Genomic DNA, 22925 nt, shown 5'->3' on the forward strand with positions numbered 1-22925 from the left:
GGGGTGGGTGGGAGGGGAAGAAAGGAAAAAGAAAGGAAGGAAGGATGGAAGAAAGAAAAGACAAAACAGATATCTAAGGATCCTTACAAGCTAAGAAAGCACATACTGGCCTTTCAAAGTCTAGATGAAGCAGAGCATAGAACCAATGAAAATTTTGAGGGGAAACCAACCAAATACATTTAACATATTCTAGAACTCTCAAGAATTGACTTTTAGTTGAAATTTGCAGCTGAGTATTTTCAAGGAAGAAGTATTTATGTGTCTTGGCCCCCAGCAATGGCATCCACTCTTGAAAGAGAGCTTGGGATGAAAATCAAAGCGTAAATAACTACAGAAGCCTCCTAAGAAACTAAGAAAAGCAGTAATGATGTTCTGAAGATCTGTAGTGTGTAGCTATAGTCTGAAAAGCAGGAATGAATGAAGCAGAGGATATGAAACAGTACATAATTCTGTTTTTTACTTTCTCTTTACTTCATTTTAAATGTAGTCTGTTGTGGGAGTCATTGTGGGAGATGAAATGTGATGGAATCCCTTACTTTCTTTTTATTGAGAGGTGGGGAGCTATCCCCACAAGCCCTTGAACGCGGGCTACCTTAGTGACTACCTCTGGCAAATGCAAAGCAGTACTTACTCTAGGAAAAGCCTGCTGCTTGGTAAGGCAATGATGCTCTGGGGCCACCAAGCAGTAAAGAAGCCCAAAGCAGTGACTGGGAGAAGTGACAGAACTCCTGTCACTAACCAAAAGGCAGCAGCTACACATGGCTTTAGCCTTGACTCACCGCTGCCTGCAGCAGTGCCAGGGACCTGCAGATAAACCACCCAAATGTTCTTGACCCAATCCCTAGACCTTGCCTACCCTACTGAATTGTTGATTCAATTTTCTCAGTTTTAAATATCAAAAAAAGCTGCCTTACAATGCCAACACTTAGTAGTTCTCTACCAAAGGGGGGGGGGGCATTTCTTTACAGAAGATTGTTAATCCTTCATATTTTATAGACTTGTAGCAAAAGTTTATATCTAGTCTGTTCCAAATGCCTTACATGAAATTAGCAAATTTAACTATTTAAATTCTTGAAATATATCTACAGGATTATTATTAGTCCTAGTTCGCCAATATAAAACCACATTAGCTTTTATCTAACAGTACCCATGTAATAAGTGGCACTTCTAAGATTTACAAAAGTCAATTAAATCCCTCAAAGAAACAAATACAAAACTTTGCTATGGACATTATGCACATGCAACACATTGGAAACCACCTCAAAATATAAAGAAAGTGTCTGCTAGACCTGACCTAAAGTAAAAGGTTGAGTGTTTGTGTATTTATTGTTCTAACACTGTACCTGGATTACTCACTCCTGAGCTCACACTTACCAATTTCCTGACGAGTGCTGCACACTCCTGCTCCATACTCCTTGAGAACTTCAGCGGCTGCTTCCTGACATGATCCAGTGTTCCTCGCAAATCCAAGATAGTTGTAGGAACCCATGTTTATTACACCTTTAATTACATTCCCTGTGTACCTGTGTTTCAATAGTATAAAACTTAATGATACAATCATGCCTAATACTTAAGTGTGATAATACACTGATAACACAAAAGGAAGTAGTATACACAGAAGTAAAGGTGTAAGTGCCATGGACCTAGGACCTACTAGTACAAGGTGGCTGTGGATGGCACATCTATACCATAGAATACTATTAGCTACTACAAATAATGAGTGTGTAGTGAATACACATATAGGCAAGATATTACAAGTATATCAGCAAATAAAAAGAACAAAAAAAGATAATTTATAACATATGATTCCATATGTATGTATCAAAAACCTACCTATAGTATCGATATACAACACACACATTCTCAAAAATCAAAAAAACAAAGTTGTCAACGGACAATTTTGACAAAAGGAACACGACAAAACCAAACTGAAATCAACAGGCACCTCTGCAGAGTGATGGCTTTGTGAACTAGGAGATCTGCACAAGGACCAAGGACAGCTGTCTCTGGGAACAATCATGTACTTACATTATTTTCTTTCAAAAAAATATTTGTATGATATTAATGTAATCTAAATAGTAAAATGTTAAGAATATAAACCATTTTAAACTAGTATATTTATAAAAAGTACTAGTTTTAAAAAAGAAAAAGCTCTATTTATCCCTAAATCATTTATCTTAATAGTCTAGCAACCAATTCCGATAATACACTAGATTTCTCTTTCCAAAAATAGTATGAGGCAGAAGTTTCTTGTCCTGACTCCTGGTTGATCAAGAGATTTTTGAACCGGACACTCTTGGGCCTATAATTCCATGCTAAGGAGGACAAGGCAGGGGAATTGCAAATTTGAGGCCAGCTTAAGTGATACAATGAGAGTCTGCCTAAAATTAAAAAAAAAGAAAAAAATAGATAGTATGAATTATGTTCTCCAGGATGTTGGATTTATAATCCAATTTAAAAAAAAATCAAATGAGCACAAAGTGTGGTGGTGTACACTTTTTTTTTTTTAAGATTTATTTATTTTATTTATATGAGTACACTGTAGCCGTCTTCAGACACACCAGAAGAGGGCATCAGATCCCATTACAGATGGTTGTGAGGCACCGTGTGGTTGCTGAGACTTGAACTCAGAACCTCTGAAAGAGCAGTTAGTGCTCTTAACCACTGAGTCATCTTTCCAGCCTGGTGGTGCATACTTTTAATCCCAGCACTTGGGAGGCAGAGGCGGGTAGAGGACTGTGAGTGAGTTCAAGGCTAGCCTGGGCTACAGAGGGAGTTCCAGGACAGCTAGGGCTATACAGAGAAACCCTGTCTCAAAAAACCAAAAGAGAGAATCAAATGAAAGAGAAAATGATTTTAAACTCAGTGGGGCCCGTGGGTATAGCTCACTGTACAGCGCTTGCCCAACAATCGTGAGGTTTTAAACTCCAGCACTCTCTCCAAAAAATATTCCAGAAACAGTACTGAATAATATTGCCCAGAAACAAATCACATTATCTTCAGCTGCTGGTTTTGCTTTGAGAAAATACTCAAAAGAAATTACTTTGTTGATAAGAAAATTTCCAAACACAACTCACTTGAATGACCAGTTATAATCATGAGATTGTCTCTCCATGATATCCACCTTGGCTCCAGGCACACTACAGATAGGTCGATTCCAGTTGTCTCTGATTCTCATGTAGAGGTTCCTTGTATAGAAGTTTTCAAAATCCTGATACAAGGACACAAAGTCCTGCCAACAAAATAGTAAAACAGTATAAATGTAACTGATGTATTGAAAGACAAGTCTAACAAATTTTCTTGTCTTAACCTCAGGAGTACCTCAGAAAGATGTTAATCAATTATATTTAATTAACTGACCTATCAACATATCTCAGGAGTACTTCAGAATGATGTCAATCAATCATATTTAATTAACTGACCTATCAAAGCAACATCTGGAGAGGCATATTAATTCTATTGTGATATCTTTTTTTATCAGGTAAAGATTGCTTAGCTTAGATGTTTGACCTATATTTTATGACGAATAACTAAAACATAAAAACATAGAACTAACAGACTTAACTTGAAGTTGGACTCAGAAACAAAACACTTCATCAGTCCACCTGAGATCTACTTCAACTCTAGCTCTCCAAGAGTGAGGCAAACAGAAAGAACATAGAAATATGCTTTACTGTAACTGGCACAACACTGAGCTTGCAGTCATGACGCCTGAGCTTGTAGTCACACTACATTAAACTGTTAAGTAAATCTATCAAGCCGGGCGGTGGTGGTGCACACTTTTAATCCCAGCACTTGGGAGGCAGAGGTAGGCGGATTTCTGAGTTCGAGGCCAGCCTGGCCTACAGAGTGAGTTCCAGGACAGCCAAGGATACACAGAGAAACCCTGTCTTGGGGGGAAAAAAAAAAAAAAAAAAAAAAGTAAATCTATCAAATACATGCATTTATTTTGAAACCATATCGTTCATACTAAAAAGACTCTATATCAAATTCTAAAGTAACCACATTGACTAGGACTCTAAGGCATAAGCATCTCTGTAGATATCATCTCTTTAGACAGACCTGGAAAGGATTCTTTGAATAGCAAGAACAGACTATCTCTCTCATAAAATTATATCCTCCTACTGCTATCTATTCTCAAAGGTGGGGAGGGGGAGTAGTCTTCCACCCTCACTGTGACTAACTATAAAGTAACAGCACCAACTCATTTTGTTGTTGTTTTGGAGACATAGTCTCATGTAGCCAAGGATAGCTGAACTTCTGATCCTGCTGTCTCCTGAGTGCTGAGACCACAGCATGCCAGTTTATGTGGTAGTGGGGACTGAACTAAGGGCTTTGTCAATGGTAGGTAAGACCTTTATCAACTGAGCCACATCCTCTGTTCTCCTAACGTATTCTAGTAAAACCTCAGTACTAATCATCTTAGTTCTTTGATTAAATTTCATCTTTATTATTACCAGGGTGTATACATGCATGTGCATACATGTATATGTGTGAGTGTGTGTGTGTGTATCACAGGATTTATGGAGGCCAGAAGATAGTTTCTTGGAGTGGGTTCTCTCCAAACACCTTAATGTGGATTCAACAGATCTAACACAGGTCTCTAGACTTGCATGACAAGTGCCTTCTGCACTGAGCAATCTCAGCAGCCTGGATAAACATAGTATTCACCAGTATTTTTTGCACCACAGAAAGGGCAAATATTAGGAGGAATTATTATGAGGAAATGGTGGTGCATATCGAGTATCTAAAGAATCCTTTCTGACTCTGCACAGTTATTTTGAAGTATCACATAACAGTATCATATTTACAAACACTGCACATTCATGTTCAAATAAGAACTTTAAATACTTTAAGGAACTGTTTCCTCACAGGCAAATTATTATTAGCAACAAAAAAATGTTTTAATTATATAAACATGGAATAAAACAAAACAACAAAAACAAAACAATCTTCCTGAGCCTAGTTCAGATAGCCAAAAGGCAAGAGAGAAGGGAGCTGCTGGGCAGAGCACGGTAGAGCTTCACACTCAATCCTGAACAGAACACAGACAACTGGTGATATCTGTGATTCGTGATTAAGAGAGAAGGAGTGAATTCAACTTTCCTAGAGAACTTTATGGTCAAGCATCTCCTTACAGAGGCAAGAGAGCACAAGCCCCTGATGGGAGACACCAACACACAGAAACTGAAGATACGATGAGGGGATGTTGGATGCAATAGCAGTAGAACACAACGGTAGCAGAGGAACTCAGGCCAACTTAGCTTCTCTTGAATCCTACCTAAGTTCTATGGTGGCAGCTTCAGTGGCAGTTAGATCTGAAAGCAGATCCAAAGGCAGTTTACCCCAAAAGAGAAATTGCTATTGAACACCTCAGTCCAGACAACCAGAGTATCTATTGTCTGAAACATCTTGTACCTTTGATATCTAGGACTAAGGTTAAAATAGGAGAGTTGGGTCAGCTGGATGGCTCAGTAGGTAAAGGAACTTGCTACTAAGCCTAACTACCTTAGTTCAATCCTCAGAAATCACATGGAGAGAACCAACTCCTGCATGTTGCTCTCTGACCTCCACATACATGGTAAGCATGTCCTCCCCCCAATAAACACATAAACGTGATTAATTTTTTTTAAATTTAATGTAGACTTGAAACATGCTGAATTCTTTGACAAACTTTCAGGATACATTAAAGAGCAAAGTGGGTCGCTCTTCTAACAATAAACTCATTTCTAGTTCTATCTCACTGTTTCCCTAACCCCTCCACCTCCTAGCCTAGTCAGTGTGGAATGACTTTAGTCAGGGCTGACATACAGTCATAACGCTCAGTCACTGAACAAACATTTACAAAGTAGCTCTTTCTAGGCACTAACTAGGCATGAGGGATAAGGAAATAAGCATAATTTCTACATTCCCTAAGGTCTGAGCATGGTAGACAGGTACACAAGCATACATAGGTGATAAATGGTTAGACTGACTATGTACTATGAAGAGACCCTAATTCAGAGATGGGGAGAGATTCTAATCAGCAAGACAACCTTTTAAGGATACATTCTTCACAGGTGTTTCTCCTAAAACCACTCACAAGCACAAACAGAAAGAGTTAGTACCTTCTTGATACTGCCTGCTAGACTCTTAGGCTCGACATTCTCATCAGTTAAGACATTCCTCTGCTCCCAGGCAGTGGTGGCACACACCTTGATCCCAGCACTTGGGAGGCAGAGGCAGCTGGATCTCTTGAGTTCAAGAATGGCCTGGTCAACAGGAAGATCCAGCAGAGCTAGGACTACACAGAGAAACCTTGTCTCAGAACAAACCTTCAAAACTGACAGTCTTGTTAACTAAGGATCACTGTAAATACTACCAAAAGTAGACTGAGGTCATCTTATTAACTAGTTAGTAAATACCCTTTATTAGTCTATTTAAGGCGAGCCTTTTGAGAAACTACATTGTTTAAAACTAATAGATCTCACCTAATCCAGTGTCTATGCAGGCCTTCCTTATACTCATGGGGAAAAGATGGGTGCTACCACTTTTAGAAAAGATATTTTTCAACAACTGTTCACGTTCATCCTGTGCAATTCTGTCCCAACACAGGTGTCTATACATTGTTACATGGTGATTGGGTGGAAAGATGAATAATCATAAGAGCAGCAAAAATTCTTATCTATTATTTTTGATACAATACACTGGGCACTTGCCAACTGCTTTATATATACATGTGTTTCCACATACTTGAGTATCTCTGTACCCTCTTACAGAAGACATCATTTCTCCAGCTTTCAGAAAGACAGCATGTTTTTGTCTGTTAAGGAACCAGCTAGAAACAAAGAAAGATACACACACACAGACACACACACAGACACACACACAGACACACACACATATATGCACACAGTGCAACAACAACAAAATAAAAACAAAAACGACTTGAATTTCCAGACACTTTTGAGAGCAGACTATGGAATTGGTAAGTACAAATAAACTTTGGAAGGCAGAGCCACTGTTTTTCTTTTTGCATCAGTATAGGTTACCTTCATGCAAACCCATAGTAGACCTTCACACTGACAACGCCAGCTAAATCCCATATTCTTCAGCAGAATACTTGTGGCACCAGCAGTTTCCTCATCTGGGGTGTTTTCTTAGTTAAGCCAAGAGGCCCTGACATCCCCGCTCCTCCAGAACTCTGCAATGTTATAAACACTTGGTTCCCTCTTTACTACAGTGGCCTACAGTAATGTGGGCTAATTCCATTGCAACTTTGTACCAAATCAATATTCTGTAATCTCTAGTCGAGAAATATTTAGTAAGTTGTTAGTACTTATAAGGAACAAAATTTAAATAATGTACTATCAGCTATTGGGGTTAGTCTTGTGCACTATATATTCAGAAGCTGAGTTCTGTGCACTAGTCCAGACTACAACTGAAAAAGAAAATAAAAAAATCCAACAGGAACTTGCCCATGTAAGCCTGGGATTGAAAGAGTTAAATTTGAGACCAGGGTTAGAGAGGATTGTTAAAAACCACAGAGGCCAGAGGACAGCTGTGCCAGGGAAAAGCTGACCAGGGGAGTGCAAATCTCAGAGATAAGACAAAGAGGTGCCCGGCCGAGGCGCCTGAGACACGACTGGCCAGACATTGAGTGATGGACCCTGGGCCATTTGGTTTTCTTAAGTGTTAGCTAAGGGTCAGTATGAACTTTGAATAGCACTCTCCCCTCTTGCTAGGAATTTCACTTTTTTTTTAGGAATTCTCAACTCTGATCTGCACGAACGACATTCAAAATAGCCAATCATGTATAGCTACACCAATTCCTTTGTCTCCTCAGACTTTTTTTCCTATAAAAAGCCAAAACCCCTGGACCTCGTGGTCGGTTTTCCCTAGACTCCTTCGTGAGTTGGATTGGGAAACGAACCAGGGCCCTGAATAAAACTACCTTTGCATTTGCACCAAGATGGCTTTTCGTGTTTCTTGGGTGCATGCCTCCTAGGACTTGAGCGGGAACTCTAGCCAGAGTCTTTCACAACCTAGTCTTAGGGCACTATGATCTACATACTGTAAAGAATGCTCTTCAGTAATCCCTGACTGGCTAATAAAAGGCTAGAGCCTGTGATTGGGCAGTAGAGAGGGGAAAGTGAGACTGAAGGATAGAGATATCTTGGAAGAGACCAACCAGGGGAGAAGGAAGGAGAAGACAGAGAAAGGAAGAGGCCACCATGAGGCCAGATGGATCATGAGCCTGTGGCCAGGAGGAATGCACCCTGAGGACAAGCTGATGAAGCAGAAGCAGCCTGGTGACACTCTAACAGCAAGTAACAAGGGGCATATGGTTTAAATACAGCTGAGTGTAGCATAGAACCTCCCCAATCCAGACTTACAGCTTATAAATAAAATACTAGGTTTCTTGTCTTTTATAGGGACAAACTAGAATAGATAATTCATTTGCAATCAGCCTACCACCAAGTGATGTGGCTGAAATGGAAACCCCAGCAGCATTCCAAACTAGCCCCAGTGGTAGGAAGCTGACCTTATTCCAAGACAAATTCAGTGCCAGTTCTAGCTCAACAGTTTTCATTTGCTTTAGAGTCTAAGTATTATAGTTTGGATCCCAAGTGTCTCAGAAAGGCTGATAGAAGCCTGAACACTACTGGGAGGTTGTGAACCTTCAATCAGGTAGCACCTCACAGAAGGATCCTGGGGAAATGACCTGGAAGGGGACAGTGAGAGCCTGGCCTCAGGTCTTCCTTTGTTTCCCTGCGGTAAGATGAAAGCTTTGCTCTACCATGGGCTCCTCCTGGTGCCTCACCACAGGTTCATGAGCAACAGAGCTGAAATCTCTTCAATCATTGAACCTCCCTCCATAAACAGTTCTTCCTTTTGAAGTTGTTTGTCTCAAGTTTTCTTTTAATCACAACAAAGGACATACTAGGGTGCAAATTTCAATATATCAAAGGACATAATTTCTCTCAAACTTGAGCATTTGAGGCAAATAACCTGCTTTAATGTAGGAATAACATGCTCAGAAATATATCCACATCAAGACAATTTAAGAGCTCTATCCTTGACTTTCTGCAAAGTCCAGGGAGTAAAAGGAGAATGCATAAAGCAGTCAAAGAACAAATTTGTACTGGAATCATGATATGGCATTATGTTTATTTAAATTTTGGACAAGTAAAGAAACAGAATGAAAAAGGTAAAAATCTCTATAAAAGCAGGCAGAGGCAGGTAGATAGCTATCTGAGTCTGAGACCAGCCTATTCCATATAATGAGTTCCAGATAGCCAGAGCAACAGGGTGAGACCTTTTTTTTAAAAAAAAAAAAAAAAACCAAAACCAGCCAGGCGGTGGTGGCGCACGCCTTTAATCCCAGCACTTGGGAGGCAGAAGCAGGCAGATTTCTGAGTTCGAGGCCAGCCTGGTCTACAGAGTGAGTTCCAGGACAAAACAAAACACCAGGCTGGGAGTGGTGGAGCACACCTTTAACACTAGTATTGACAGGCAGAGGCAAGCGGATTTCTGAGAGTTCAATCCCAGCCTGCTCTACAAATTAAGTCCACAAATCAAGTTACATAGAGAAATCCTGCCCCAAAAGCCAGAAAGATTATTATTAAAAAAAAAAAAAGACACCATGGGGCTCAGCGGTTAAGAGTGCTGGCTGCCTTTCCAGAGGACCTGGGATTGATTCCTGTACTCACTGGCGGCTGACAGCAGTTCCAAAGATTTTAATGCCCTCTTCTGGTATCTGAGGGCACTGCAAACATGATACACAGACAACATGCAGGCAAAAGACCCATACACATAAAATAAAAAAATAAATATAAAAAGATATAAAAGTAATATGTAAAAAGCCATAGATTACTTCTAAAGGACATTCTTATACTCCAGCTCCAGGGATCTGACACTCTCTTCTGGCCTCTGAGCCCCCCACACAAAGCATACAAACACAAAGACATCAATACAAATATAAAATAAACCCTCCCAAAAAGTAAAATAAAACTGCAACTTCAGAGAACAAAACAAAATACCCCTTACTATCATGTTGGTGGAAATGCATGATAAAGGGGCAGAAGCTAGGGACTCTGGTTCATCTTAACAGTATAAATGTAAACAGCCCCTTTGATCCAGCAGTCCCATTTTTCCTATATCCCCAAAGAGTTGAAGATGCATATTCAAACAAATGCTTAACAAGAATGCTCACAGTAGGACTGTTCCCAATAAACCAACAAACGAAAATAGTACAAAATGTAGCAATAGCCACACAATGAAACAGTGGCACAGATTCAAAAGCCCTAAGCCAAAACCTTGGAACCAGAAGTGTTTCAAATCTTGGGAGTGTTCTGGGGTTGGGAATTATTTGCACACACTTCACTGGCTGAAAATACAAATGTGAACAAAATAAAATAAAATCTGCTTAAACATATATTCTACATTAATTACAATTAGTTGTAAAGCCATTAAGAAAAAGACAGAAATCCAATAAAAAAAGACAAATACACAGACTGGCAGTTCATGAAACTGGAACTTCCAGTGGTCACACAAAAGTCAACATCTAGCTTGCACGCAGACTTCTGCTATGTTGTCAATGTACCGCTCTCATGTCATGGCTGCCCTTCCATTAAGACTCATCAGGCAGTGGTGGTGCGCCTTTAATCCCTTGGAAGCAGAGGCAGGCAGATTTCTAAGTTCAAGGCCAGCCTGGTCTACAGAGTGAGTTCTAGGACAGCCAGGGATATACAGAGAAACCCTGTCTCGGAAAAAAAAAAAAAAGAAAGAAAAAAAAAAAAAGAAAAAAAAAGTCATCATACTTGACACTCATTGTCCCATAGCATTTCCATATAAGCACTATTTGTATTTGTTTGTATTTATTATAAAAAAAATCAACAAAAATTTTAAAAATAATGGAAGAATGCTGCAGTTAAGTAAATTCCAAATTTGGTATGATGGTTTGAGTATATTTGGCCCTGGAGTGGTACTGTTAGGAGGTGTGTCACTATGAGGGTGGCTTTGAGGCCATCCTCCTAGCTGCTTGGAACAGTCTTCTAGTAGAACTCAGCTCCTCCAGCTGTGCCTGCCTGGACCCTGCTGTGCTTCCTGCCATGACAATAAAGGACTGAACCTCAGAACCTGTAAGCCAGCCTCAATTAAACGTTGTCCTTTATAAGAATTGCCTTGGTCATGGTGTCTCTTCAAAGCAATGGAACCCTCACCCAGACACTTGCTATATATAAAAAGAAAAATATTTTCTCTGGCAAGGATTAATTTTGAGTATTTCTTTTTTTGGCTTTATTATTATTATTATTATTATTATTATTATTATTATTATTATTATTATTATTATTTGGAATCCAAAACCAACATGAAAAGGATTAAAAGAGTCCTTCTTGAAATAGGAGTAAGAAATGGACAGGAAAAGATTAAAGGAGATAAGAAGAGGTAGGCTAGCCAATACTGTACCGTACCCACGTGGGAATTGTAAAACATTAGACAACACGAGGTCTGGTCACTCAGTCATCTTCCATTTAATGCTAATTCCTTTGTTCCCGCAACAGGTAAAATACTTGGGGCAAACCCTTCCCCCAAACTATGTCGGTATAACAGTCCAATCAGAAACTTCCTTCTTGCTCAATGGAGGTGGAGCTACTGAATGTAGCCGCTTCCACAACGCTGCGTTACTGTCCAGGCTTTGGGGAGGGAGACCACAATTATTATTATATTACTTATGTATTATACATAAGTACACTGTAGCTGTCTTCTTCAGGTGCACCAGAAGAGAGCATCAGATCTCATTACGAGTGGTTGTGAGCCACCATGTGGTTGCTAAGATTTGAACTCAGGATCTTCGGAACAGCAATCAGTGCTCTTACCCACTGAGCCATCTCTCGGGCCCTAATTTTGAGTATTTCAAGTGACAGTTTATTAAGGTACCTAACACTAGATGGAAAGAAACCCAAACTTTTTTACTTAGCCTACCAACTAAATTCAAGAAAATCTACTTTGCCAGGCATAGTGCCATTCAATCTTAGTACTTGGGAGGCAAAGCCACGAAGATCTCTGAGTTCAAGGCCAGCATGGTCTGAGTTGCAGGACAACCAGGGGTAGGAAATCTACTTTGTCTGAAGGCTAAAACATCTCCCTCTCCTTTTGGAAAAGACTAAGGAACTTCTGGACTCTAATATACTTTATACTTTTAATATATAAGGCCACACATGAACTAACAAATATGTTGGTGCTGGCAGGTACTTGGCTCTGCTGAAAAATTTACCATTGCTTAACAAGAACTAGTACAATAAGTAATGCATTCCAAATACAGGTTACTGCAAAGCTTCTGTATCATCAATTTTTATTTGGGTAGTATTTCTTCTGGAGAAGGAGATGGCATTAAGGCAGAACTAAAAATAGCAGAAATGGGGTGGAGAGATGGTTCACCAATTAAGAAAGTATACTGCTCTTGAAGAGGACCTGAACTCACTCATACAGAAGTTGACCTGATATCAGCATAGAGAAGGGGTTGAAAGTACTCACCTAAAGATGAACTCAGGCCACACCAACACACTTAGAAGGTCAGCAGATGGAGAGGACCAAAGCAGAAAGAAAAAAAAAAAAAGAACTAAAAGTGCACAGGAAACCCCCCCAAAATAGAATGGCCTAGAAGACAGGACAGGATGACCAACTGTCAAATGCAGCTGAAAAATATTACCAATAGTAAAAACTGAGAAAAGTCTATCATATCCTGCAACACAAGGTATTGGTAATCCTGAGGAAAAAAATTATTTTTGTAGATGTGATAATTTCAAAAACTTGCCTAGACTAGACTGACAAAGTAGAGAGCAAATACTGGAAATTGAATGTCAGGGAATTTACTCTAAAGGAAAGAATGGAAATAGATTAGGAGGAAACAAAATCATAGGAAAGCTTTTGCACATAGGGGAAGTATTCCAGTGCTGCTTATACCAACAGCCTCAGAATTTATGGGGGGGATACAGTGAATGAAAGTGGAGGATAAAAACTTTAAGACCATGCTGGGCGGTGGTGGCACACACCTTTATTCCCAGCACTTGGGAGGCAGAGGCAGGTGGATTTCTGAGTTCAAGGTCAGCCTGGTCTACAGAGTGAGTTCCAGGACAGCCAGGGCTACACAGAGAAACCCTGTCTCAAAAAACCAAAAAAACTTTAAGACCAACAGAACTATTCAAAGACCATGACTCCAAAGAGAGGAGGATACTACTGTAGGAAGTAAAGGAATACAGCAGAGAACATCTATTACTGGAAGCAACCCAGCCCAGGCTAAATGCAATCCCTGCAAACACAGGAGGGAAGTAATCAATCACTGGCTCCCTCTAACAAGCAAGCCCCCCTGGATGGCTGTTTTCAAGTGGACTTCACCACACTTTCCCATTTGCAAGATTTTTTATAGTAAAAGTGTCATGGCATTTCAAAGTGCTCTAGAAACAGGCATGATGGTGTCAAGCATTGGGAAGGGAGGGAAGGCTAGGACAGCAAACAAGCTCAAGGTCAGCCTGTATACAGCAATACTCCAGAACAGGCTACACAATGAAATCCTGTCTCATAAAGCTCTCTAGGGAACAAATATAACTACAGCATACCCTAAAATCTAAAGAAACCTCAATGTAGATTCTGAAACTACAATTGAGAGATCTGGGAATTTTATTACCATTTATTTATTTCTTCATTTTGATTCACTCTGAATACACCTTATCATTTTGACATTACAAGGGCACTAAATCTAAGGCAGTGATTCTCAACCTTTGACCTTTTAATGTAGTTTCTTATGTTGTGGTGACTTCCAACCTGTTATTTTGTTGCTACTTCTTAACTGCAATTTTGCTACTGTTATGAATCCCGATGTATATATCTGAAGTGCAACCAACCCCCAAAGAGGTCACGATTCACTGTTGAGAACCCTAGATCTAGGCAGTAACTTGGGTCATCACCTAAGAACCAGTTATTTGCACTTTTACATTCACAGTTAATAGTAAAATGCACATCTAAATTGTTCTATGCAAAGAAAAATCTCACTTAAAAGGCCAAAGACCAGAGATCCAAACATGACAACTTTGTGGGTGGTAAAGACAGGGAGAAAACACTACACAGCTGCTCCAAGTAAGGTCCCAAGAGCAGCTGCTGCACACCAACAATGGCACCACAGCACGAGGATGGTTAAGGTACTGTATCTCCTGCAAAACTTCCCCTGCCTTTGATCTTCCCTTGTTTATTTTGAGATTATAGTTGCATCACTTCCCCCTCCCTTTTCTCCCTCCAAACCTTCACATGCTATCTTTCAAAGTCCTGGCCCCTTTATTATGTGTCAACACATGTCTTTCAACCAACACAAAGTACAACACTTTTACTCTTGTAAACTCCTTTACTAGCATCATATAGTTCAGCTATTGCCTAAAGCAGGACATTTCATTTCTCTGTGAAGAAGTGTAACAACCTGTGCTCTTTGACTTTCTCTGTGTGTGTCTCTATCTCTGGGGAAACAGTTCTGAGACGTGGCTTCTCTGTGTAACCCTGGCTGCCTGGAACTAGCTCTATAGACCGGGTTAGCCTTAAACTCAGATCGATCTGCCTCTGGCTAGGATGGCTGACCTGCCAGCCTCTGTGCTGGAATTAAAGGTGTACAACCATCACACTGTCTCCTGAATTTTCTGAAATAGAATGAGGAGACACTTGGGGTGAAGCTATGGATGCAGCTACCTCAGTCAAAAGGGAAACTGGCAACATAGTATCTGCACTGCAGGATCCCCACAGACACTTCCCAACTGCTGAGTCCACCTGCTGTTTTCACCAGAGCTTGCCCACGGAAGAAAATAAGCATCACCAGTCCTCAAACAAAGCATGGCCTCCTCAAAAAGCAGAATTTTTATAAGAGAATGGAAAAGCCCAAGTGTTTAAACTGCTGTTTTCAACAAAAAAGAAAACTTGTTGCCTCCCACACCCAGTTCAGCCTCAGGCCTTTGGCGGCTTCCACCGGAGGTGACAACACCTATTGCCTCAGGATATCTGAGCCGTTGGTGACTCCCTTCTGACTCTTCCCTGACTTCTCAATATTTATGTTATGCAAATATTTTATTTCTGGAGCTTTCAGTTCTTACCTGCCTAAATAACCTCAAACCACCCCCAAGTAAGTTGATTGAAAACCCTCAACTTGGCTTCGTGTCCTTTTGATCTCGAACTCTGTGTTTCAGGTCTCCTTTCTCCCTTGGTCCAGGCAGAACCTGGTTCATGAAAGTGCAGGACAGTTTCACCTACTGAAATGATTTTGATTACTATAGAACAATTTTTTCACCAACTATAGAAACAAATGTCATCTGCACTGACTGCCCAATTATTTCCTCTTACTAATTCCTCTAAGAATTATTTCCTCACTAACTTCAAGATACACAGAAACTTTCATTCTGCATTTTAATATAATTTAAGCATTATTTACTTCTGTGATTGTACAAAGGTAACTTTATGTATATATGTTTACTCAACAAAATTAGAAGCTACTTCAGAATAAAATCTATGTCCTACATTTTTTTTTGTTTTTGTTTTTTCGAGACAGGGTTTCTCTGTGTAGTACTGGCTCTCCTGGAACTCAATCTGTAGACCAGGCTAGCCTCGAACTCAGAAATCCACCTGCCTCTGCCTCCCAAGTGCTGGGATTAAAGGCGTGCGCCACCACTGCCTGGCTATGGTTTTTTGGGTTTTTTTTTCTTTTACATAAAAATAAGTATATACAAGTAGCACCCAATAGTTAAACTATAAGCTGCCCTCCAGAAATACCAAACAAGATCCAAAGATAAACCTATACACTGTCATCATTGCATTCCATATCAGCCATCACACACCGAATACGAGCTGCACAAGCACAGGCTGTTCTTCCTGCTCAAGAACTGCCCAGGTCTCCACAGTCTCCTCATTTCTCATTCAAAACATATATATATATTCAAAACTCATGTTTCTTATTTTAGGTCATCCCAAATGGCCCTCATGCCATTATGTACACTATAAATAAAACTTTCACTACTGTCACTCACAACCACCTTTGATTTGGTCCAATAGGAAGTGAATACACAAATGAGCCACTGTACAGGACAAGCAGCAGCTGAAAATCTGGAACTGAGGGTGAACAAAGCCAGCGCTCTATGGATTCACTCTGGCTTGATGCACCCAGCTAGAATAGAAGGAGTATCAAATAGGTGTTCAGGGTTCCAATCATGAAAATTAGTTTGTCTACTGGATTAAGTTATAAATATAGGGCTTTATTTGTGTTGCTTTTGTGTGTGTGTTGCTTTTTTAAAAACAAAAACTTCACTTAAAAAACTGTTTTTCATTCTAAGATTTATTTATTTACATTTTATATATATGGTGTTTTGCCTGCATGTGTCTGTGCACTACATGACCATACATATGAATTGCCTGTGGAGTCCAGAAGAAGGTATTGGATTTCCTAGAACTGGAGTAATAGATGGTTGTGAATAACTGTACAGATGCTGGGTGGGATTCAAACCCAAGATCCTGGAAGAGCAGCCAGTGTGTGTGTAGCCATTTTGCCACTCTTGAAAAACACATTTTTTGAGACAGGGTCTGTCTGTGTTTGTCTCTGTCTTTGTGTCTCTCTCTCTGGAACTCTCTGTGTGAATCAAAGCTGGCCTTTAAATCAGAGATCCGTCTGTCTTTGCCTCTTCAAGTCCTGGGACTAAAGAGCTGTACCACCACACCTGGCCTGAAAAACACATTTTTTTTTTTTTTTGGTTTTTCAAGACAGGGTTTCTCTGTGTAGTCTGGGCTGTCCTTGAACTCAGAAATCAGCCTGCCTTTGCTTCCCAAGTGCTGGGATTAAAGGCATGCGCCACCACCGCCCGGCAATAAATAAATCTTTAAAAAAATAAACCTGCAAACAAAACAGATGGTTATATTGGGTTTGAATCCCTGGACCTGGAGTTATAGATACAAAGAGTTGTGAGCTGCCATTGTGGGTGCTGGGACTCAAACTAGGGTCCTCTGGAAGAGCAGCTGAGATATATCTGAAGCCCCAAGGGATATGAATTTTCTTTCAATCCATATATACTTGTAAGTGTGGCTATGAATGAATGGTTCTGTGTTCTTAATAACTGACAAGGCTCTTTATTCTTCCACAAGGTTGTCCAGGTTGAACTGATCTCATGCAATCCTTCTGTGTATTAGTCAGGGTTTCTATTCCTGCACAAACATCATGACCAAGAAGCAAATTGGGGAGGAAAGGGTTTATTTGGCTTACTTCCACATGGCTGTTCATCACCAAAGGAAGTCAGGACTGGAACTCAAGCAGGTCAGGAAGCAGGAGCTGATGCAGAGGCCATGGAGAGATGTTTCTTACTGGCTTGCTTCTCCTGGCTTGCTCAGCCTGCTCTCTTATAGAACCCAAGACCTCCAGCCCAGGGATGGCACCACCCACAAGGGGCAATTGAGAAAATGCCCCACAGCTGGATCTCATGGAGGCACTTCCCCAACTGAAACTCCCTTCTCTGTGATAACTCCAGCCTGTGTCAAGTTGACAAGCAAAACCAGCCAGTACAATTGACCCCTTGTCAACTTGACACACAAACACACCACTATTAAGCCTCAACCCTTACTTTCTTATTCATCCCCAAGATTTAAAGTCCCACAGTCTTTACATACTAAAAGTTCAATCCATTTAAAATGTCCAATATCTTTTAAAATTCAAAGTCTCTTAACTGTGAGCTCCACTAAAATACATTAGTCCTTCAAGAGAGAAAAATATCAGGGCACAGTCACAATCAAAAGCAAAACCAATGTCTGGGATCCAACTCACGATCTTCTGGGCTCCTCTAAGGGCTTAACCGGTCACTTCTCCAGCTCTGCCCTTTGCAGCACACAGCTTGTCTTCTGGGCTCCAGATGCCTGCACGCCACCGCTGCTACTGCCCTTGGTGGTCATTGCTTGGTACTAGCATTCCCAAAACACTGCTGTAACTAGGCTTTACCAATAGCCTCTCATAGACTGTCTTCACGGTGCCAAGCCTCAACTCTTTTGCATGACACCTTCAGTCCTGGGCCATCAATTGCAAACTGAGGCTGCACCTTCACTTATGGCCTTCCACTGCCTCTCACTGTGCCGAGCCTCAGCTGCTCTCCATGACCCCTTCGTGCTGTCAAAACCAGTACCACCTGGGTGACTCTTACACATTACCAAGTCCTGCTGCACCACAAGGTACAACCTTGGCTATCTCTGGAACACAGACTCTTTGTGCTCTCAGTAAAGACTTCCCAGAATTTGTCACCTTAATATTGCTGGTCTCTTCTTAATCACCGCTAATCACCGCTAATTTCTTAGCTCCAGCTAACCAGCATCAATAGTCCCAGTAATGCAAAGTTTTCACTTTAATAGTTCTGGTATCTTGTTAATCACAGCTGATACTTCAGCCCAAGCTAACCAGAACCACAGAATCTTCACAATCAAAACAGCATGGCCCTGATAAGACTCTTTAATCTTCCCTCTGAAATTTCACAAGCCAGGCCTCCATCTCTGCACTGTTCTCAACATGATCTTCCAAGCTCCTACACAACATCCCACAGAGTTCTTATGCATCAGTGGCTCTTATAGCTCAAAGTTCCAGAGTTCTTCCACAGTCCTCCCCAAAACATGGTCAGGTTGTCACAGGAATACCCCACTATGCTGGTACTAATTTGTCTTCGTCAGGGTTTCTATTCTTGCACAAACATCATGACCAAGTTGGGGAGGAAAGGGTTTATTTGGCTTACTTCCACATGGCTGTTCATCACCAAAGGAAGTCAGGACTGGAACTCAAGCAGGTCAGGAAGCAGGAGCTGATGCAGAGGCCATGGAGAGATGTTTCTTACTGGCTTGCTTCTCCTGGCTTGCTCAGCCTGCTCTCTTATAGAACCCAAGACCTCCAGCCCAGGGATGGCACCACCCACAAGGGGCAATTGAGAAAATGCCCCACAGCTGGATCTCATGGAGGCACTTCCCCAACTGAAACTCCCTTCTCTGTGATAACTCCAGCCTGTGTCACACAAAACCAGCCAGTACATTCTGCTTCAACCTCCCAAATATCTTAGTTTCAACACACCAGCCACCAGGCCTGCCCTTCCCTTATTTATTTTGTTTTTGAGACAGTCTCACTCAATAATCCAGTTTATTCTGAAACTCACAATGTAGCCAAGGATGTCTTTGAATTCACAGCAATCCTCCTGTCTCAACCTACTAAGATCTGGCATTATAGACATGAGCCACCAGGCCTATCTTTCTTGCTTTTTCTCAGCTTCCTTTACTGGCTCCTCTCAGATGATACTACAACCCATATATCTGACTCTCTATGTCTCACAAGGATGAGACCAATGGAAATAATAACTAATTTGGAGGTGGGGTAATGGAAATAGTTCAATCAGCCACTAGTAGGTTACCATGCTCCAACGGATGCCCCATGCAGCATATACAGGCGGGACTAGCTGGATGTAGTGGAATATTTAAGAAGAAGAAGAGAAGGAGGAGGAATAGAAAGAAGAGGAGGAAGAGAAGGAAGACGAGAAAAAGAAAAAGGACATGAAGCTGGCAGGAGCCCAAGGAGAATGAATGGAAGGGGAAAAACAGGGATGGGTAGGTGGATATGACTATAACACACTGTATGAAGTTCTCAGGGGGCTGGCGAGATGGCTCAGCGAGTAAGAGCACTGACTGCTCTTCCAAAGGTGCTGAGTTCAGATCCCAGCAACCACATGGTGGCTCACAACCATCTGTAATGAGATCTGACGCCCTCTTCTGGTGCATCTGAAGACAGCTACAGTGAACTACGCTGGAGAGCAGGGCTGGAGCAAGCAGGGCTGGCAGAGGTCCTGTGTTCAATTCCCAGCAGCTACACACATGATGGCTCACGGCCATCTGAACAGCTACAATGTACTCATACACATAAAATAAATTTAAAAAAATAGAAAAAAAAAGAAAGAAATTCTCAAAGAATAACTTTTTAAAGTTTTTTCAAGCCTGGGTATTTACTAGGAATAGTTTAATGTATATGCATTGTATAAAGCTGTACGGAATACAGGTGTAATATGAGAAGAGTGAACTGAAGTGAATCTGGTCTTCCTCTTTGGAGACAGCCACTACCTCTCTTTTTACCATTACTAAAACAAGAGCCTTTGCTGCTGTAAAGAGGCTGGCCTCACCACACTCAGCTTGGGGGCATGTTTGGGGAGAGGTGCTGATCTGTGAACTAGATAACTATATCCAATGTGTCTAAGAGAATTCAGTCTCTGCGGATCACAATAAACACAGTGCAGAGATCTAGAAGGGAGAATGAACAGATTTGCCATTTATTCTGTACCATATAAGCTATAACACTAGGGAATTTTACATATACTGTTGGTGATTATTAGCTTTCTTATCAAAGAAATAATATTACTATTGTCAGTTTCATTAAGTTCTTACAGTGTAATATAGGTTAAGTTAAAAATGTTGCAGGGCAGTGGTAGTGCACACCTCTGATCCTAGTACTAGGGAAGAGGCAGATGAATCTCTGAGTTGGAGGCCAGCCTAGTCCTCAGAGTGAGTTTCATGACAGACAGCCAGGGCTACACAGAAAAATCCTGTCTCAAAATAAATAAATAAATAAATAAATAAATAAATAAATAAATAAATAAAATAAAAATAAAGTTAAATGTTTTGCTCTGTTAGTGTTTCAGATATTTGGAACACACAGTTGTGAGCCTCCATGTAGATGCTGGGAACAGAACTGATGTCTTCTGGAAGGCCAGTGCTTTCTCAGCCACTGAGCCGTCATTCTAGCTCCAACTGCTTTGCTCTTTCTAGGCATTCAACCTTGATTTCAGCTTTCCTCATGAAATATTCCTATAGAGTTTTTGTCACCGTTGTTACTTGGTTTCTGCTCTGTTTAGAGACAGATTCTTACTCTGTAGCACAGGTTGGCCTCAAAGTCACGGCAATCCTCCTGCCTCAAAATTTAACTCCATGTGTGTCGCCACCTCACTGACCAGCAGAAATAAGGAGGCGACCACGGACTCTTCTCCAAATAGTTTATTCAGGAACCTTGTACTACCAAATCATTCAGTCATTTCTCATTTTTCTTCTCCTCAGCCCCCAGCACCCGCGGGTTAAATGCTTTCCCTGGTCCCAATCAGCATCGGCTACGCGGCAAAACTTAATAGGCTGTGGGAAATCATGCCAGCTTGCATCACAAACTAGAGGCACTCAGCTTTTCCAAATAAGGGCTTGTTTATTGCAATGCTTTCTGCTCTGGCCAGAGGCCACGCACCATATTTAGGGTAGCAGCTGCTGCTCTCCAGTTCCCCCTTTTTGTTTTACACGCAACAGGCAAGAGTAGAGGTCTGATCTCCAGTAACCATGAGAAGGATATTGCAATGGCCCTACAACCTGGTGGTAATATCTCTTGGCAAAATATCTGACCCGTCTTTGAGAACACGTACATCTAGTTTGTACTACAAACCGGGCTTATTTAACACAGCCACTCAGCACATGCCTCTGTCTTAGGTGATTTATTTGCCAGAGCCCTAACTCGTAGCAGCCAAGTTGGTAACATGCCCGCCCTATGCCTTTTTCCTGGAGGTGGGACCTGGGGCATCAACCCACATGCAATCAGACGTGCTCTCCAAGAGACCGCTAGAAGCTGATCTCTAGTGCAGTGCTTAGCCTCGCATCCTGAGCGTGAAGAAGAGCATTCAGAATAGTTAACCAGGCTTGTGGAGATTGTCCTGCCTCCAGGGCTGCAAATGCTTGCACTACCAAAGCAGCCTGTCATTGCTGCCGGACCGCATACTGCAGATGCACCACAGCGCCAATATACTGACAAGGACCAGTAAAGCACCCACAGTTCCAATACCCGCCCACTCTTTCAGATGATTCATCAATCCACTAGCGAGACAGGTCAACTCTGGTGGAATCCACGTGGACTGTGGCTATGTGAAGATCCTGCAACAGATGATCCATTTCTCTAGACCAATTCCCTGTCTGCATTCATTGGCCCAATGATTTCCCTTTTTACATCTTGGACACAATCCAGGTTGTTTTGGGCAGTCCTGCATAGCTCCTGTTTCTGCTGTTCTTCCTCTATTGGGACATTGCCTTTTAAGGTGTCCCAGTTGCCCACACTGAAAGCATGTACCTGGGTTCCACCCGTTACCTTGCATTATCTGCATAACCGCAGTAGCAAGGCCTGCATCAGTTAATGGACCGCCCAGTTCCCTACATACTTTTCATCCAAGCTTCAAGTCTCTTATGTTTGTAGGGAGTTATGGCAGCCTTGCATTCCTTGGTACATTGCTCATAAACTAATTGCTTAATCAGCGGCATGGCCGCATCCAGGTCTCCGAAAATCCTTCCAGCTGCTTCTACCATTCTAACTACAAAGTATGAAAAGGGCTCCATGGGTCCCTGAATAATTTTAGTCAAATTTCCTGCAACTTCTACCTTGCTAGGCAATGACTTCCATGCTCTTGTAGCAAGCATATTAACTTGCTCATACACCTGCAGCAGATATCCAATTTGCTGCTGCACAAACCTGCCTTGCCCTAAAAGCATATCTAAATCCCAGGCAGGATTACCAGCTGCTCGATTAGCAGCAGCCTGTTCACTGGCATATTCTATTAAAAAGGCTTTCCAGTTTAGATATTGACCTGATGAGAGGCAAGCTCTCACGGTGCTCATCCAATCAGAAGCATCATGCAATATCTGTGAAGAGCCTCTAACTGGGAAACAGTAAATACCACTGTTATACCATAAGTGCAGACTGACTCAGCCAAGTTCTTTATGACTTTAAAATCCAATGGTTCATGAAACCTTTGCCCTTGGGCATCTTGAAACACAGGGAAGCAATGCTGACCCCTAGCTTCCCGCCAAACTTCCAGACAAAAGGAAGTACCGTAAGT

At 41.3% G+C, this 22925-nt stretch overlaps 1 protein-coding gene across 1 annotated transcript in view; it reads right to left on the bottom strand.

The window, feature by feature from the left end:
- The window catches only part of Sptlc2 (serine palmitoyltransferase long chain base subunit 2), a 90550-nt gene that overhangs the window by 48156 nt on the left and 19469 nt on the right, over positions 1–22925 (bottom strand). The window contains exons 3-4 of the mRNA XM_031357880.1: positions 3078–3232; positions 1375–1523 (exon numbers count right to left, since the gene is read on the bottom strand). Of these exons, the coding sequence (XP_031213740.1) occupies positions 1375–1523; positions 3078–3232 (304 nt within the window). The remainder of the gene's footprint in view (positions 1–1374; positions 1524–3077; positions 3233–22925) is intronic.

The sequence above is a fragment of the Mastomys coucha genome, unplaced genomic scaffold (genome assembly GCF_008632895.1).
Source record: "Mastomys coucha isolate ucsf_1 unplaced genomic scaffold, UCSF_Mcou_1 pScaffold6, whole genome shotgun sequence".
Taxonomy (NCBI): Eukaryota; Metazoa; Chordata; class Mammalia; order Rodentia; family Muridae; genus Mastomys; species Mastomys coucha.